At 38.1% G+C, this 19,157-nt stretch overlaps 2 protein-coding genes across 20 annotated transcripts in view; both read left to right on the top strand.

Moving 5' to 3' along the window:
- The window catches only part of Sif (guanine nucleotide exchange factor still life), a 35,324-nt gene extending 18,166 nt beyond the window's left edge, over positions 1-17,158 (top strand). For 13 of the 18 annotated variants that reach the window (XM_076317322.1, XM_076317324.1, XM_076317319.1 and 10 more), the window contains 16 exons: positions 178-321; positions 423-605; positions 1,111-1,365; positions 1,616-1,786; positions 2,233-2,419; positions 3,395-3,661; positions 4,054-4,334; positions 4,450-4,644; positions 4,724-4,832; positions 4,949-5,128; positions 5,357-5,475; positions 5,565-5,741; positions 5,867-6,054; positions 6,576-6,982; positions 7,112-7,333; positions 7,868-9,501. In XM_076317322.1, coding sequence (XP_076173437.1) covers positions 178-321; positions 423-605; positions 1,111-1,365; positions 1,616-1,786; positions 2,233-2,419; positions 3,395-3,661; positions 4,054-4,334; positions 4,450-4,644; positions 4,724-4,832; positions 4,949-5,128; positions 5,357-5,475; positions 5,565-5,741; positions 5,867-6,054; positions 6,576-6,982; positions 7,112-7,333; positions 7,868-8,046 — 3,264 coding nt within the window. In that variant the 3' untranslated portion in view covers positions 8,047-9,501. Of the gene's footprint in view, positions 1-177; positions 322-422; positions 606-1,110; positions 1,366-1,615; positions 1,787-2,232; positions 2,420-3,394; positions 3,662-4,053; positions 4,335-4,449; positions 4,645-4,723; positions 4,833-4,948; positions 5,129-5,356; positions 5,476-5,564; positions 5,742-5,866; positions 6,055-6,575; positions 6,983-7,111; positions 7,334-7,867; positions 9,502-17,017 lie in introns of those variants that run through there. The other 5 variants (XM_076317327.1, XM_076317331.1, XM_076317330.1 and 2 more) reach the window with 5 other exon arrangements.
- The window catches only part of LOC143149728 (NPC intracellular cholesterol transporter 1 homolog 1b), an 8,501-nt gene continuing 6,431 nt past the window's right edge, over positions 17,088-19,157 (top strand). Inside the window, exons 1-6 of one of the 2 annotated variants that reach the window (XM_076317338.1) lie at positions 17,088-17,226; positions 17,406-17,728; positions 17,794-18,008; positions 18,337-18,467; positions 18,738-18,855; positions 18,963-19,143. In XM_076317338.1, coding sequence (XP_076173453.1) covers positions 17,497-17,728; positions 17,794-18,008; positions 18,337-18,467; positions 18,738-18,855; positions 18,963-19,143 — 877 coding nt within the window. In that variant the 5' untranslated portion in view covers positions 17,088-17,226; positions 17,406-17,496. Of the gene's footprint in view, positions 17,227-17,405; positions 17,729-17,793; positions 18,009-18,336; positions 18,468-18,737; positions 18,856-18,962; positions 19,144-19,157 lie in introns of those variants that run through there. The other variant, XM_076317339.1, reaches the window with a different exon arrangement.

A 19,157-nucleotide genomic window follows, 5' to 3' on the forward strand; every position in this document is an offset into this window, starting at 1 on the left:
TGCGGCCTAGTGCGGCCTAGTGCGGCCTAGTGCGGCCTAGTGCGGCCTAGTGCGGTTTAGTGCGGTCTAGTATCATCTGTCTACAATTCGTTGGTCCGACTGCAAAAGAAATAGTGTAGAATAAAGTTCGGTCCGAGGATAAAAAGAAATACGTATATTCGTGGTTGTTTGCGTTAGGCACCGTGTCAGGTGGAACTTGACAACTGGGTGAACAGCATTCATTCGGCTTGCGCCGCTGCATTTGCGCGTCATCGCGGCAAAACCGGGACTCTTCATTTGTTGCAGGAAGAGATCTTTCGGTTAGAGAAGGCGATAGAATCGGTAAGCATATCGAACACCAAACGTTTCCTTCGATTTCATTCGTAGCTAGAATACAAATGGATAAAAAGGCAAGTAAAACTCGTATACGTCGTCTTTTCTAGGATCACAAATTAAAGCATATGGCTGATCTTCAGCAGTCTGTTGTTTCCGACGTGGAAACGAAACAGCAAATCAACAATCAGATCGTCCAATGGGAAGAAAACTTAGAACGACTCCACTGCGAGCAATTTCGTCTCAGGTGCTACATGGCTAGTTTACAGAGTGGCGAGTTACCTAATCCTAAAGTAAGTTTTATCTACATATACCGTTTTGTGCATTGTTTGGAAAGTTCCGATGATTTCCTCATTTTATTGCGCATTGTAAAGTTTGCCGGTTCAAATTGCGCGATTCGTGTCTCAATAGGTTCGATATTGAATTCAAAATCATCCATGTCGAAACAACAACAGGGTAACGAATAATGCACGCTATACGTATAATTCTAGAATCGCGTTGGTGGTAAAAAATTGTATTTCGGAGCATCATTTGCCGCTTTGGTATTCGTAGAAAAGGTGTTTTTGCTTTAAGCGTGCGCAATTGGCGAGACTCGCCGATATATAGTGTACGTATATGTAAGTATACGGTACACGTTATATCGGAGACTCGTATCGATCACTGTTGTAGGACCGCAAATAGAATCTCGTACAACTTGGTCGAGCGCCAGTTTCCGCCAGATTAGTAGGGGCAACCGATAAAATAATCCCGATACGATAATCATCTCGATTCGAATTATAATATTTACTTTTTCTGCAGAGTTTATTGACGCACGTATCTCGTGCTACGAAGCAAACGTTAAACAAATTAGGAGTCTTTACGGTGTCGTCGTTTCACGCTTTTATATGCGCACGAAGTCCCTCGTTGTTGAACAACCTGCTGGCAGGTCGCGGAGCTACTAAGAGAAGGCCACCGTTGCTCTCAAGGTCGAATAGTGGATCCAGTAGAAGATCTCTTCAAATTTCTTCGAGAGACGACGAGAAGCCTGTAAAAGTATGCGTACCGGAGAATCAGGTGAGCAATTCATCGATTCGCTTTCCAGGAAATTCGTACGTCTACGAATAGGTCTTACCCGTATGACCGAAGAGTGAACGGTAGCGAGTAAAATGAAATGAAACTATAAATATACAAAATTTCATATAAAAATCTTTTTGCACCTGTGTACGAAGAAAGTAGATACATATACTATATGTGCGCGAGAATAGGATAGAATCGATTATTTTTTTCACGTTTCGGTATTCAGTTTTCACGTTTCGGCTTACAGTTGGTGTCTGTATTTTTGCGTGATGCTATGACGGTCGAAGAATTTTTGGCAAGTGCTTGCAACAGGAAGAATTTGAATCCGATGGAACATTTCGTTCGCGTGAAGAAGCGACGCGACATGGAAGATCATAATTATTTCGTACCGCATAGGACCGACTTGATAGAAACATACGTGAGCACATTAATATTTCTTTAATATCAATTCAGTATGGAAATGCTTTCAGTGGTGTAATTGTGTATTTCTAAGACGCTTTTCGATGTTTGTTTGGCATTTCGATAGGTGCGTCTTTCATTCGACACAAGGAAGCGCGCATGTCTATTTGACACTTTATCAAGTTTCTGGATCTGCGATACCTAATTATGCGTGCGTGCGTATGCAATGGGCGGTGTACATATTCGATACATTTAAATGTATTCAACGGTTGTAGAATAACGGCGGGAAAAGGATCTGTTTCGTGTTTAAATAGACAAGCGCGTGCTCCGAGAAGTGAACGTAAAAAGAAACAAAATTAAATATTACAATTTATTATAACTGATTATCTTTTACGATACAGACTGATAACGGGTCTGAAATAATAGCTAGATACCGACCAATACAGTTTACGATGTATGTTTCAGTCGAATACGCACGAGGTGGTTGAAGTTTGCGCCAAGATCTTGTATCAAGTAGAGTTGCAAAGAAATACTCTCGAACAAATGTGGGGTTTCTCGGTGGAAGCAGAGCTAGTGGAAAATTCCGATAGGCAGGACGAATTGTGTTGTTACGTTAGCAGAGTTGAAGATAAAAGTGTGGCAATGCAAAACGGTAAGTAAGTACCTTCGTAGACACGCCCAGAATTATTTATAATGGTTTAAAAAAAGCTAGCACTATATTCCTCCGCGTTTTGCCTTACGTATACATTCGATCAAAAAGTTAACAACCAATTTTAGAGTTCTTTACGCGTACGATCTTACTTGGGTATACATTACATTTGTAAGTTTATTAGTAAAATGATAATTTAAAGCAAGTAAATAGAGCAAAATAAGGTTATAGAATCTCTTGGGAATATTGTATCTTAATTTTCATTTTTCAAACCTGTCGAATAAGTAAGTGTTCGGTGATTTTGGACCGTTATATGTACGTACATCCGCAACGTATTGTTCAACACAACGTATTATTGTTCTTATAAATACGTCATAGACAATGACGATAAAGAAGCAAAATAATTGGTTTTTCACTAGTTTCGTATAAACGATTTTACACAATGTATTCATATGTGCAATCTTGAAGTTGATTCGAATAACAGGGTGGGTTGAAAGGAACCACGTGTCTGCAACGTTCGTCCCAATACACTTTAATATAGAATCATCCAACAGGTTAATCGAGCCTAAGATTCTCTTTTCACCCTTCTTTGATCTATTTTAATAACGAAGGTTAACAGATTCCACATTAAACGTGGAAACACGTCGAATGACCTTAATAAATAATATTTTTTTTCGTCTACATCAGAATTTTCTGCTTTTGAATGGCATTGAAAAGCATTGATTTTCTACGTGTTATCCCTATTGTTATCCCTATACATAGTACGTATATGTTTATTTGTTTATACGTGTATATTTTCTTTTCTTTTCACGAAGAAAATCGAGTATTAAACGAAAAATTTCAATGGGTTTTGAGATCGATACGATCGCCACATTTATTTGGACATGTATATACTCGTACGTTTATACTAATATAGTTGTGCGTGCTCACACTTTGCTTCGACACTGAAGTAGAGTGACATGGTTTATAATGTTTTAGGAATTATTAAAGGCGACGAGATCATGGTGATCAACGGTGCGATTGTAAGCGACCTGGATATGATGTATTTGGAAAGTGTACTACAAGAAGAAGTCGGTCTCTGTATGATGATGAGGTCGTCTCGAACCGAACCACCGGATCTCACGGGTATAATGCGGGTTACCGATGACATAATCGAGAGCTTGGTTTGTCCACCGCCACCTTCCGATCCACCGGTCATAAGCGAAGAAATGATTTCCGGTCTGATCGTTCCAGCTCCTGGTTGGAGTAAGGCTTCTCTTTCTTATTTACTCGCTCGTAAAGTTTCGTTCGTTCTCCTCGGTGAATTGTACAACGAGTTTCTCTCACCGATTCTGTTTTTCGACGGCTCTCGGTTCGTCGTGTCCTAATGCGTTACATTGTCTCGATCCTATCGCGTTACACAAGTATTTGTGCGCACGCATCCACCCGATTTAATTGTCGTTCTTAGGATTGATGGTAAATTGGATTATACTTGTCGTAATCGTTGCAATACCGTACGGTGTACGAGTGAAAATATAGTTAACACGTGATCGGCGCTGCAAAGAAACAACGAATTGCCAGACACGACGAAATTCGGACAAAATTAATTCTCGCGACACATCCGGTTGATAACGATTGTTGTTTCGATGTGTCCGTAGGCAAGGAAAGCATAGCGCAGGAGTGTACGTCAGCGTCTCACATAGAAAACGGCAAGCAAACGTCTCGCACAAATTCATTCGAAATTGAAAATTTGTTAAAAACCGCTGAACAAGTTACGGGGATCTGTCGATCGCCTGGTGAAACTAGAAAGTCGAGTCCTACCGGAAGTGTGGTTAGCTCTCATTCGCAAGCTCTCACGCCAAGCCGGCAACTAAGCGATGCTGAGAAACTGAAAAAAGTAATTCTAGAATTGATCGAGACTGAACGGACTTACGTCAAGGTGAGTTTATCGTACCTCGGAGGGATCCAACTACTGATGGCCGATTACGAATAATTACCATCCATTCGACGCGCGCACTTGTTACGCCAAGTACAAGTTTACGTATCATTTTCAGAATTTAAACAATTTGTTGGAGAACTACTTGGAGCCCCTTAAACGCGAGACTTTCCTATCGAATGCAGAGATAAATGCATTGTTTGGAAACATTCAAGAAATTGTTACGTTCCAACGACAGTTTCTACAAAATCTTGATCACGCGATCGAAATGGAGGTTGATTTCAATAATTTTGATCATCCGAGTCAGTTTAAGGTACCGATATAATGAGAAAGTTATATTTCCGTTACGTTTATTATGTCAGTAATGTATAATATGTACACGATATTTGAAGGGTGTCCTGTTTTCCATTGGAAGTGCCTTTTTGTACTACGTAAATCACTTCAAGCTTTACAGCTCGTTTTGTGCCAGCCATTCGAAGGCGCAAAAGGTTTTACATCCAAGTGAGTGAAATACCATTTGATTCTTTGCTCGCGATGTCGTAAACTTCGATAGATGTTATTCTTATTTTCATTTTAATGCTCGTACTTTGTTTGTTTCGTTTTTCTTCTTTTTGTAGACGAAGGAAATCAAGCTTTACAAGAGTTCCTGCAAGCAAGAAATCCAAGACAACAGCACTCGTCGACTTTAGAGTCATACTTGATAAAACCGATTCAAAGAATACTCAAGTATCCTTTGCTTCTGCAGCAGCTTCGAAATCTCACGGACGAACGAAGCGACGAACACCAACATTTGATTGGTAAATAGAAGATTAACGAGCCAATAGTTTTGACACGCGCGCGCGCGCGCTATTGTTTGTTTGTTTTTTCTTCGGACAAGTCCGAATACAAACGTTATTAAAGAAATTAAAGGTTGTTTGATCGACGCTCGGTAGAACTTTGTACCTAAATAGCTTTTAAAATTGTTCAATCCGTCGAATGGTTTTATGCATCGATGTTGCCAACCAATAATCGATTATCGATTACAGAGGCGTTAAAGGGCATGGAGAAAGTAGCGGAGCATATAAACGAAATGCAAAGAATTCACGAGGAATATGGAGCTATCTTTGATCATTTGTTCAGACAACATCAAAAGTCTTGCAAGCAGGTGAGCGAAGGCAACGCTTTCTTTTCGTTCGGTGCCAAGTATTTTATAAAACGGTCGCAAAGATTGCTGAAGAAATAATATTTCGACAGCCGATCGATTTGAGTCCCGGGGATCTTCTGTATTATGGGGGTGTCGAGTGGCTTAACATTTCTGATTTTCTTGGTAAAATTAAGAAAGGCCTGGAGTTGCACGCCATGTGCTTCGTTTTCAAATCCGCCGTTGTCTTTTTGTGTAAAGAAAGATTGAGACAAAAGAAGAAACTTATGGTAAGTTTTCCATCGCGTTTGATCACCTTACAAAGCATCCATCGATACTCCATATATCTGCCTACACGTGAAAATCGTACGTAAGAACACAAATTATTCGTTTATAATATACGCAATGATTACAGGGCGTTTCAACGAAAGCAAATTCCAGCGAAGTAGAAATAATTCGTTACCAAGTATTAATTCCTGTGACGGAAGTTCAAGTCCGAGCTAGTTCCGCCAAAGATATGGAATCCCATTTCTTATGGGAGTTGATTCATTTAAGAAGTCAATTACAGAGAAGATCGGAGAAAGTATATGTGCTGTCCAATAGGTATCGTTTAATAGTTATTACCTATGAAAAGTGTCGTTTCGTTTAAATTTTAAACACACGTTTTGCCCCAAACTGCATTACTTGTCTATTTTGCCTGCATTTATTTGATGCTACACCGTTTGTCAGGTATATTTTAAGTACACTCTTCGTTTTACAACGTATCCATTTCCGATGCTGTTCGCTGTTCCTTACATTTGCAATAATAATAATAATAATAATAATAATACTAATAATAATAATAATAGCGGCGTTAGCAGCAGCAGCAGCAGCAGCAGCAGCAGCAGCAAGAACAATTTCTTCGTGTCTCTCGACAGAGAACTAACGTTCCATTTTATTCGGTTCGCGATCGTACGAAAACGAACAAACGGATATTTTGCATTAAATTATTTTTGCGTTAAAATATAATTGTCGTGTGAGCGAGGGTAGAAAGAAATAAAAATGAAAGAAATTGAAATTCGTCGTACGGTAAAATGACAACACGCGCAACAAGCTGATGTATGTAATTGTTTCTTATCCCCCAGCACAACAGAATTTAGAAACGCGTTCCTGAGGACTATTCGCCAAATTATTCGAGAATCGGTGCGAAATATGAGTATACCGTCGACGAAACAGAATCTCAGCCAACCTCAAATGACGATATCTCCACGAATGACGACTGGACACGTGGATAAGTTCGAGAAACAGCCGGCGAGTCAAGGACAAAATGGCGGCAATAATGGAGCGGCAACTGCTACCGGACCACTGTCCAAGAAGGTGGTTAAACCGCAACCGTTATCGACATCGCACAATGTAAAACGAAAATACAGTCAATCGAAACAAACAGTGGAGCACGAAAGTTCCGAAGACAAGGACATGGAAGAATCAAGTGCGGTTAATCAACAGCAAACTATCTTTCGCTCCAGAAGCAAGACTATAAGCGATACGTCCGGTAAGGATGCCGATTGCGTAACGTTTCGTTTAAATTTCACGAAAGTGTTGAATCGACGACAGATCAGTGGCAACGTACGCCACGATAACGCGACAGATACGTAATATTGGCTTTGTTCTGAAAATACAGGGGAGATGAAGGTCGAGATGGATTCGGGGACGAAATCCGAGGGAGAGGAAGACTCGCAAGCTTTTTTAGGTGAGAAGAAGGCGAATTTGGGGCGCACTCCGAATCATTTGACTTTGAGCACCACTTCAACCATTTCAGCAGGAAGTACGGGTAGTCAGGCAAGATTAATCCAGTCCTCTCATCAACCGGAAAACTATCAACCCATTACAGTCAAAGAGCTTGGTAATAGAAAAGTTTCAAGTCGCGAGACTGTTGCTTAATCCTTTCGCTACTACGGGCATACGTGTAGTATGTATGCAGGGTGCTCGGTAACAGGTGTCTGTCATTTTAAAGGGTGATTCTACAATACATATATGCCAAAATGAAACGAAAATCAAGAATGACGACATTGAGCCATTGTTATTACTTCACTTTCGACGGTCTTGCGAAGGTCGCACATATATTTTTAAACGAAATCCTATACTTTTTACTTTATATTCCTATAGTCTTGATCTATTATTTATAGTTAAGGAACACCCTAATCTATACGACACTCGAGCTCGTCGGCAAAGGAAATGTGATTGTTATTCCGATTGTTTTCGACTCTGTGAAATCTTTTCACCCTGTCGAGTTTCTAAATCCTTTACGATACGTAATTGGCATTGTAGAGGGAATATGCGAGCATGCGGTAAAAGCAACAACATTTCCATTAAAATTCATTTGCCGCTGTCCGATTATTCTACGCGTTCTATTAGCTTCCATTGTATTCTATTGAAGGTTCACCCATCTGGAAACCGCGGGAATTATCCTCGTTTGGAGAGGCCACTACGCTGCCACGTAAGGGTAAGTCGGCCAGCGAGTTTGGGGATATAAGCTCATCTCACAGTGCTTCCCGAAAGTCTCTGATAGAAATCAATAACTGTGCTCAACAATCTAACTATAATAACAACATTTAAATTAAATAGTTGTTAACTGGCTAACAAAGTATCGAGTTAAGTTTAAAGACCGTGAAGTAAATCAAGTAAAGTAACTGCATATTCGATTATTGTGGAAAGACTAACGCGCTTGCCGCCCACGCGGAACGCTTCGACATTGTTTTTTTGTTTCCTCCTTCCCCTCTTCCTTTTTCTCTTTCTCATTTTGTCTTCCAAAAATTACGTCATAAGACGTAGTAGCATTCCTTCTCTGTACAACGAACGATTCAACTGTTTAACAGGAGAGAATTTTGAAGAAGAGAGAGAGCTTCACTTTTAACGGGAAAATATCTCGACGAAGAGAGAACGTTTCGAAACTTACAACTGACAATGAGAGTTTCAAAGAAGATAATTCACATTCTTCTTTCCTTCTTTCAACAGATTCGAATATTTTGTATCCCCTTAAAAATGGATACGCGATGCAATTGTCGTAACATTGCTGTAACCTTCTATTAATACATATACCAATAATCGAAATCAATAATCAGTTGCGCCAAGAAACGTAACTTGAATAATAGTATTCAGCCTGCAGCGGTAGAGAAGAATAACGCATGTCCGAATAACAACATGGACAGCATTGGAGGGCTCACGTTAAATTTCAATTCCGAGATTCTATTTTTCACGTTCACTAGTTGTTGTTGCTGTTGTTGTTGTTGTTGTACCTAGTAATACATGTCATACATACCAGATTAATTCCAATTTGACATGGTGGTATAATCGAGATCATTCGAAATAACGGAGCCCTTTTTGAGAACGATCAGTGATCGTCTCAAAGCTAGCGATTTTTCATTCGATTCGCACGATTCTACCGTTATTCTCGATTGTTTTTTTTTCTGCGTGGACGGCAATGCGGTTATAGAGTAATAAACTCTGTATATAATGTAATAATGATATTATTAATATCATCATCATTATTATCGTCGTTGTTGTCACCATCATCATCATCAACATTATCATCATCATTATCATTGTCATTGTCATTGTCATTGTCATCGTATTCGTATTCGTATTCGTATTCGTATTCGTATTCGTATTCGTATTCGTATTCGTATTCGTCATTACAAATCGTCATCGTCATCGTTATCGTTCACAATCGTTATCATAATCATCGTTATCGTTCACAATCGTTATCATAACCATCGTTATCGTTAACAATCGTTATCATTGTCATTTTCGTTATCTTCATTGTCATTGTCATCATCACTATCATTGCATTGTCATTTTCAATGTCATTAGCATTATTATTATGATTATGATTATGAATATGATTACGATTATGATTATCATTACCATTACCATTACCATTACCATTACCATTACCATTACCATTACCATTACCATTACCATTACCATTACCATTACCATTACCATTACCATTACCATTACCATTACCATTACCATTACCATTCTCATCGTCATCGTCGTCATCATTGTCATCAGCATGGTCATCATCAACTACAGCAGTCAGTATCATCGTCATCGTCATCGCCTTCGTCAGTATCACTGTCACTGTCATTTTCATTTTAATCTTCATTACGATTATCACCGCCATTGTCATCGCCATCATCAGCAATCATTGTCAACGTTGTCGTTATCCTCATCATCATCGTTATCGTCATCGTCAGCACTCATTATCATTACCGTCATCATTGCCAGCAATCATTACCATTACCAATCAACATTATCATTATCATTGTTATCATCATAATTTTAATTATTATCATTGTCATTATCATTGTCATTGCTATTCGCCTTGTCATCATCAACGTCATCATCATCACTACTGTCTTTACTGTCATCATCATCATCATTGTCGCCAGTGTCATACTCATTGTCATTGGCATGATAATTATCACCCTTATTGCTGTCATCATTACCATTATCATCACCATTATTATCGTCTTCATCATCATCACTGTCACTGTTGTCATCGTCTTTATCGACATCCTCACCCTTACCGTCATCGTTGTCGTCGTCATTATTATCGTCATCGTCGTTGTCGTTGTCGTCATCGTCATCGTTATCGTCATCGTCATCGTCATCGTCACCGTCACCGTCATCGTCATCGTCATCGTCATCGACATCGACATCGTCATCGTCATCGTCATCGTCATCGTCATCGTCATCGTCATCGTCATCGTCATCGTTATCGTCATCGTCATCGTCATCGTCATCGTCATCGACATCGACTTCGACATCGTCTTCGTCATCGTCATCGTCATCGTCATCGTCATCGTCATCCTCATCGTAATCGACATCGACATCTTCTTCGTCAGCGTTATCATCATCATCATCGTCGTCACCGTCATCATCACTGTCGTTATCGTCATTGTCAATGGCAACTATTATTACGACTATCATATCCATTATCATCCTCATCATCATCGTCGTCGGCATCGTAATCGCCATGACCATCATCATCGTCGTCGTAATCGTAATCGCCATGACCAACATCATCGTCATCGTCGTCGTCATCGTCATCATAATCGCTATGGCCATCTTCAACATTATCACCATCGACATCGTTATTGTCAATGCCCATGTCAGGGTCATCATTATCGTCTTCATCAACAATCGTTATCATTGTCTTTCTTATTCTCATTATCATTGTCCGTATCATGATCGTCATCCCCCTCTTCACCATCGTCGTTGTCATTATCATCGTCATCGTCACCGTCTTCGTTATCGTTATTATCATAATCATTGTCCTCATTGTCATCGTCATTGTCATCATCATCTTCATCATCATCTTCATCATCTTTGTCTTTATTATTATCGTCATCGTCGTCAGTCGTAATCATTGTCATTCTCATTCATATTATCAGATCCCTATCAGAATCATTACCACCTTCATCGCCATCCTCATCGACAGCAACCATTACCACTATCATTACCATTGATATCATTATCATTATCGTCATCTTCATCCTCATCCTCATCCTCACTCTCATTTTCATTATTATCATCACCTTTATTATCATCGTCGTTGGCGTACTTTTTAATTAGCACCATAATATTTATGAATATTGCTATTACTAATGCTATTATTGGTTTCTTTTGTTTCTTATGATTTAAATTATTTCTGTTCATTCTACCAATTAAGATTGCTATTGCTACTATCACTATTACAATTACTATTACTATTACTGATACTGATACTGTTACTATTACTGTACTATTACTATTACTATACTATTACTATTACCATTACTACTACTATTACTATTACTATTACTACTACCACTATGATTACTATCACCACCACAACGGCTACAACATCCAAAAATACTACGAATACTACTAATACTATCACAACTATAATACCACTACCACAATCACAACCACAACCACTACTACAACCACTACTACAACCACAACCACAACCACAACCACAACCACAACCACAACCACAACCACAACCACTACTACAACCACCACTACCACCACCACCACCACCACCACTACTACTGCTACTACCACCACCACTACTACTACTACTACCACTACCACTACTACTACCACTACCACCACCACCACCACCACCACCACCACCACCACCACCACCACCACCACCACCACCACCACCACCACCACCACCACCACCACCACCACCACTACTACTACTACTACTACTACTACTACTACCACTACTACTACTACTACCACTACTACTACTACTACCACTACTACTACTACTACCACTACTACTACTACTACCACTACTACTACTACTACCACTACTACTACTACTACTACTACTACTACTACTACTACTACTACTACTACTACTACTACTACTACTACTACTACTACTACTACTTCTACTACTCTTACTACTACCATCACCACTATTGCTACTGCTACTAAAAATCAGTATTACTTTTTATTTGACTGGTTCTGCAATTTTTATCAATATCATTATTATCATTTACGTCATTATCGTTATGATTATCGTCATCGTAATCGTCTGAATCATTGTCATCATTAGTATTACGACATTCTTATTATTGTCAACAGATCAATCGAGACACTATAGTATATACTGATATTCGTCGTGTGAAACGACGATATAACGAAAAAATCTAGATGAAATAAGAACGTTTTAAGAAATAAGCGGTATACATATTATACATATGAAGATTATGCAAAGCGTTTAACTGTTGCGTGTACGTATGTATGTGTGTTACGCGTGTATGGGTGGGCGTGTGCGTCTGTGTGTGTATATATCTACGTAAATATAAATAAAGATAAATTCATATATATCCGTACATGTATACGCGCATACACACGCACGCACACGTTTATTCTATGGAAAATGACGGTTTTCCACATTTTCGCTGTTTCAATTATTTTTTTATCTCGAGTATTCTTATCGACATAGGAAACTTTATTTTTAACGTTAGTTAAAATATGATTAGGGATTAGAATGCTCGAGACACAACGCATGGCTTAAAAATGAACTCGATTAAGTGCTCAGTCCGTGAGACAAATAACAACAATTACATACATACATAATTATATCGCATTGCCAGAGGAAATGATACAAAGTTGCACATATACTTAAAAAATCATCGACAAATCACAGTTAGAGCAGCGAAATAAATATCTGTGTGGAATATCGTCGAAAGATTAATGAAATGTTACGGAAATTAACGATAATTAACTTGTAACGTATTATTAATGGGTATTAACATAAGTTCAACACAATATTAAATCATTATTGCTTGTAAATTAGAAAACAGAAAGTATATCTATACATATAGATGAATACCCGCAGCAAACAGTAATATATACGCATGTGCGTATGCGTGTACAATGTATACAAGATGAGTGCAGATAGTTGTTCTCAAATGTAATATTAGCTACTATCGTTTTCACTTTTTCTTAATGATCTAAAGTTCCATTTCGCTGTACACATATACTAACTTGTCTGTTGTCTGGTTTATTCTGGTTTCACGTAGGAAAGATTACATTTTGAAGAAAGATGTGGTAGTAAAAGTGAAGTAGAGGAAAATATGTTTCGAAATTTTCGAACAACAATTTGCAATCACTCAGTGTATACAAAAATGTGTAAACCTAAAACATACATGAATAGAGTTTAGTGCGTGTACGTGTGCGTGTACATGTGCGTGGGCGTGTGCGTGTGCGTGTACGTGTGCATGTGCGTGTGTGTGCGCGCGCGCACCTACATGTATATACATAGGTATTTATGTGTACGTAAAATCGAAGCATCGCGTTTTTTTAGTTATTATACGTGGCATTAGATAAAGGTCAATATGCCATTTTTCAATCCATCGTTCGTACTATCGAAACAATTAACGAAGATAGAGCGATCCATTCCATACCAACTTTTACCATTTATTTTCTGATTCATATATTCGGTATTTTTATCGAAATTTGAAATTACTAATTGCTTAATAGTAGTTAACGACTTTATTACTAAAAAAAGAAAGAGAACAGAGCATTCATTAAACATAAATTCGATTGATTCGCTGTTCAACTTAGAGACACATTAGTGACTAAACTCTAACGAGTAACTTATAAAAAACGGCAATAAATAGCAGCAAAGTTACAAGATAATTGAAGATATTGTTAAGTAAATTTTTCCTTATTCTTTCTTACTGCGTACAAATGTACGTATGTACTCATGTTGCAAAAATAGTAACGAAGTGATCGAACTTTGCTTCTTCCGTTCTGGTCAACGCACTTGATAGTATTTGCTTTACACATTTTATCTCCAGAAAGAAAAGATTCACATTTCTCATTGATGCATTAATTGGTATACAAATCAATTACGTTTAATCCTAATACAGATAAATCGCCGCGTAGTCGATGGCATTCTTATAACGTCAGTGTACATTGAACCGTACAGCTGTTCGAAAAGACAGAACTTGTTTCGTCGACGGTTTAAAATAAAGATTATTACGTTTAATCAGTGGTGCTGATTAACAACTATTTCTTGCATAAAAGATGTCACCGGGAGAAGTTTAACTGTACTCTCCTTCTCATCTGACGTACGTACATGCGCACAACTAGCACATGCATACACTTGCATTACAAGCGCACGAATACACGCGTGCGCATATAAATAAAATATGTATCTAATAGGATATCGGTTAATATTTCAAAATGAAAAAAAAAATGAGATACATATTTATTAATTACTATAGACATCACATGTGCAGACTTGAAACTTTACAGAGAACCTTCTGTTGCTCGTATTATTGCATTATCTACTATATATATATACAAATTTTATTGTATAAATTCTGTCGAGATACGCCTCCGAGCAAGAGTTTATGTTTCCCTTTCTTCGGCTCGTGTAATATACATATTCTCCGAGCGATGCTCTCCCTTAGAACAGTAATTTGTTCGAAACCAATTCGCAAACAGGATTATATTCTCGGCTATCGTAAGAATCGTGCACAATTCATTCGTTTCAATATGCTAAATGTGAAACGCAAGTGTAATTTCTTCTATTTAATGCACATCGACACTTTCATTACTTGCGCTTTTAATTTATAGTATTTACACGCATCAGAAAATTGTAGACATTTAATAATAGAGTCGTTCACGTATCTATATGCAGAACTCGTGACAATCAATGCCAATCGATTTTGAGTAGCACTTTTTTTTCATGAAAAGGATTAATATAACAACAAGAATAAAAAACGTAACAATAATTTTAATAGTAATAATACTAAGGACGATAGTGCCGATGATAACAATAATAACAGGAGTAATAAAAAGTAACTTGAGATACAGAGAGGAAGAATGAGCTGGAGTAAGTGAGTGAGTGAGTGAGTGATGAATGAATGAGTGAGTGAGTGAGTGAGTGAGTGAGTGAGTGAGTGAGTGAGTGAGTGAGTGAGTGAATGAGTGAGTGAGTGAGTGAGTGAGTGAGTGAGAGAATGAGTGAGTGAGTGAGTGAGAGAATGAGTGAGTGAGTGAGTGAGAGAATGAGTGAATGAGTGAGTGAGAGAATGAGTGAATGAGTGAGTGAGTGAGAGAATGAGTGAGTGAGTGAGTGAGAGAATGAGCGAATGAGTGAGTGAGAGAATAAGAAAAATAAAATCTGAATAAAGATTTGACACAAGATTATTAAATCATCTTTACAGTGGTGTTCTCACAGTCAAGATCACGGTTGATATTAGCTAAATTACTTTCAATGGTGCGTTACTTTTCTTTACGCACTTATAAAGCGCACGCGTATACGTATACAACATGTACATAGTCAGAGTTTATGAGAAATATCCGAACACTCGGTACTCGTTTCTTCTAGCACAAAACTGCTTCTAATCTGCTTACATAAAAAGTATTTGGAAAGTCGACAAGTTCCTGAAGATTTGGCAAATATGTGTGCGAACAATCAGAGAACTTTGATTTCTCTCAATGTGGTCGAAACACTCTAGCTCGGAGACATATCTCTTAATAGTTGGCCTAGTATCGAGTTTCATATTTTCGTCCCGGTCGCAGTGAATCGTCGAGCGATTTATCATCTATTATACGATTATTGGACATTCTCCACAAATTTTATTGATATAAACTTTATCGCTACCGTTGAACGTAATATACTTAAATTATAATGACGATAAACTTCGGTATAATTACGGGCACCGTATATATCTCGAGAAAGGGAAATGAGCGGTATAGAATGAAATGGCTGTAAAAAACTGGAAACGTTAGGGGGAGAACGGGAGAGAAAGAGTGTGTGGTAGTGTGTGTGCGTGAAAGAAAAAAAAAGAGAAAGAGAAAAAGAAAAAGAAATAGAAATAAAAAGAAAAAGACGAACAGAAAGAATAGGAGAAAGAGAAAGAGAAAGGGAAAGGGAAAGGGAAAAAAAAAGAGAAAGAGAAAGGGAAAGGGAAAAAAAAGAGAAAGAGAAAGGGAAAGAGAAAAAAAAAGAGAAAGAGAATGAGAAAGAGAAAGAGAAAGAGAAAGAGAAAGAGAAAGAGAAAGAGAAAGAGAAAGAGAAAGAGAAAGAGAAAAAGAAAGTGAAAGAGAAAGAGAAAGAGAAAGAGAAAGAGAAAGAGAAAGAAAAGAGAAAGAGTAAGAAATAGAGCAAGAGCAAGAGAAAGAAATACAAGTAAACCCTTTAGTGTCCCGTGAACACGAAAATTTTAGATGGTTGATAGAATTATTATAGAGTATAAGTGGGTAGAGTACATGAGTATGGGGCAGCGTGAGACGGTGTGGGGTAACGTTATTATAACGAAACAAAGATAGGATAAAGTACTAATGTAACGAGTCTTTCCACATTCTTTTCCTTTTGTTGACGTACGCAACCGAGTGCGATGAACCAGGAATGAAAATAATTTTGTATGCACGAATACAAACGCAATCCAAACTGCGTATCGTTTATGTTTTTTCATCTATTGTGTAATTATAAATTAGTAACGAACATTATGATTGTGATCGTTCCCGTATTTATTGTTATTGTTCCTCGGTTACGCGGAAATGTTCGGAAGTGATCCATTTGTACAATCATTGAGTCATTAAAATATGATTATCCAGTATGATAGCTATTTGATCCATACCTCCGCATTTGATCGGCAACTTTAATAGCTAATACGACTAATGTTCTTCGTCGCTTAAACGTAACAATTTAAAGATTATGTCGTACGATATCAGACAGCGATTCAGTTCATGTGTATAACCGTTGTTTTGCAACCAAAGCGACCAAGTTAGATACCGATAAGTCGCAGGTGTGCACCAGTAAAGTAATCCAACGATCGAAACGATTACTAATCTGTATCAAATCGTATATCGAATCGATACAAGTTTTTTGAATGCCTCCTCACCTATTGTTCAATAAAGGTGTATTCTTCTATTTCTTCCCGATAACTGTTATATACATACATAGGTATGCGTCTGCACGATAAAACACCTAACGATTAATTTTGTTCGATATCAAGAATAACGAATGAGCAGCTGTATGTTTGATCATTTACAGTCAATTCCTCGATCGAGAGACGAAACGAAAGGCGAAATAGCGGTAACGCCCGAAACGATTCAAATTAACCGATACTTACCAAAACTCTTGAATCACTATGAATAATCAAATTACGAGTAATATTTAAGAGCAAAGGATGCCATATAATTACACGTAAGCGATCGAAAGAGTATTTTGCAACTAGAGAAGCGGGGAAGAAGAGGAGTAGGGTAAGTAGAGTCGTTGTTTCATTGCGTGTAATATTTCCAAATATCATTGGGAAAATATAATCTATCGGTCGTTTAAGTAACTTGCTCTGCAAAAATCTCTAACAGCAGCAAAGTAATTTGTAGCAATTTGTGATGATACGAAATAATGTAACCATATTATTATACGTACGTGTGTACAGCAAAGGAGGAAGAGCCATAGGTGACAAAGTTGTGGACAGAGAGAAGTCATCGACAAGTTTCTTTTGAAATCTCGGCGAAATTGTTTGCAACATGAAGTGCAACCAAGTGCTTCGCATTTTGTTGATATTCTGTTGTGCCTTAACTTCAGCGCACAGTGATAAAGAAGATTTTCATTGCATATGGTACGGAGACTGTGGTCCATCGTTTGAAAAGCCACGATTAAATTACACGTGCGTGTCCAATGATTATCCCCGAGAGCTCAACGATACGGAAGTCGCGGTACTCCTTCGTGAGAAATGTCCACAATACTTTAACGACACTGGTACGTTTTCGTATACGCGAAAAAATTTGTGAAAACGTGACAAATGTTGTTCCTCTTGTTTTCAGCTAACCCGAAATTATGTTGCGATAGTAACAATGTTAGATCGCTGCTCAATCAGATGAAAATGATTGAGGGGATCTTCGGTAGGTGTCCAACATGCGTGAAAAATGTATACAAATTGATATGCGATTTAAGCTGCAGCCCTGAACAGAGTAGATTTATGCGAGTGACAAAGACTGGTACAAATTTCGAGGGCAAAGAGTACGCGAAAGCAATCGAGGTAAATACATACGGCTTTGCTTTAAACTAGATTAAAGACAGGAAAACGCGACCGATGCTTTAACGAAGTACCGTTTCGAACGATCAAAAAGGTATGCATCTCTCCATTGATAACACTAGACGTAGAAACTATTCAATTGCCACGCGAGTATTGTATTTCCGAGGAGCGTAACTCCTTTGATACGCGAGTGCAATTTCTCCGAAAATAAAGCGTATCCCGTTACATATCAATTTGTAACTACGTATGTAGATGTTTCCCATCGTTTCCCATCAATTTTCTTAACCGTTTCTACAAGCACACATTTGAATAATCAATGTCTACTTGTTAGGTTTACCTTGCGGAAGAATATATGAACACTACTTTCGATTCTTGTAAAAATATCGTTCATCCAGCAAGTGGGAATTTAGCCATGGATCTCGCTTGCGGAGTTCACGGAGCCAGTTGGTGCACAGCAGAAAAGTAAGTTCAACAAAGTTGTCGAACAATTGATACAGAATTTTGTAAGTGCGATCTCTGAAAATGTACCTGCAAATAGAGAAGCGTATTAATCACTCCGAATAAAAGTTACGCTTCCAGAATATAGTACGTACTATTAATTATTTCAGGGAAGGGAATTCTTTTACAAAGGGATAATTCCGTTTGCTGTTGTTTTTATTGTAGCCAATGCGCTACAAGTACTTATGTAGTTGTGAACGTTTACTTGTGGTTCTCATGAAACTGTTATTTCAGATGGTATCGGTATCAGGGTGACGTGGATGCGAATGACTTTGTAAGTTTCGGAATGCATTTCATCCCTGACAACAGTAGTTGGAACGAACCGGTTAAAACATGTAACGAAACGTACGATGTAAGCCCGATAAAGTGACGTGTTTAAAATTTTCAAGTAACCTTAATTATATACTTGTGTAAATGTGATTATAAAAGAAGAAGGCTGAACACTTGATCGTTTAACAGAACTTGACAGCGTGTAGCTGCGTTGACTGTTCCGCAGCCTGTCCTTTCACAAAGATAGAACGAAACGATAGTGATTTCGAATACAACGACTATGGAATTCTATCAAAAGGTATAATTGCTGTATTCGTCTTGTCAGCTGCAATCGCTTGCGAACTTGTTGTGGCACGATTCAATTGTTCAGGTATCGTCGAAATA

Source organism: Ptiloglossa arizonensis, chromosome 7, assembly GCF_051014685.1.
Source record: "Ptiloglossa arizonensis isolate GNS036 chromosome 7, iyPtiAriz1_principal, whole genome shotgun sequence".
Taxonomy (NCBI): domain Eukaryota; kingdom Metazoa; phylum Arthropoda; class Insecta; order Hymenoptera; family Colletidae; genus Ptiloglossa; species Ptiloglossa arizonensis.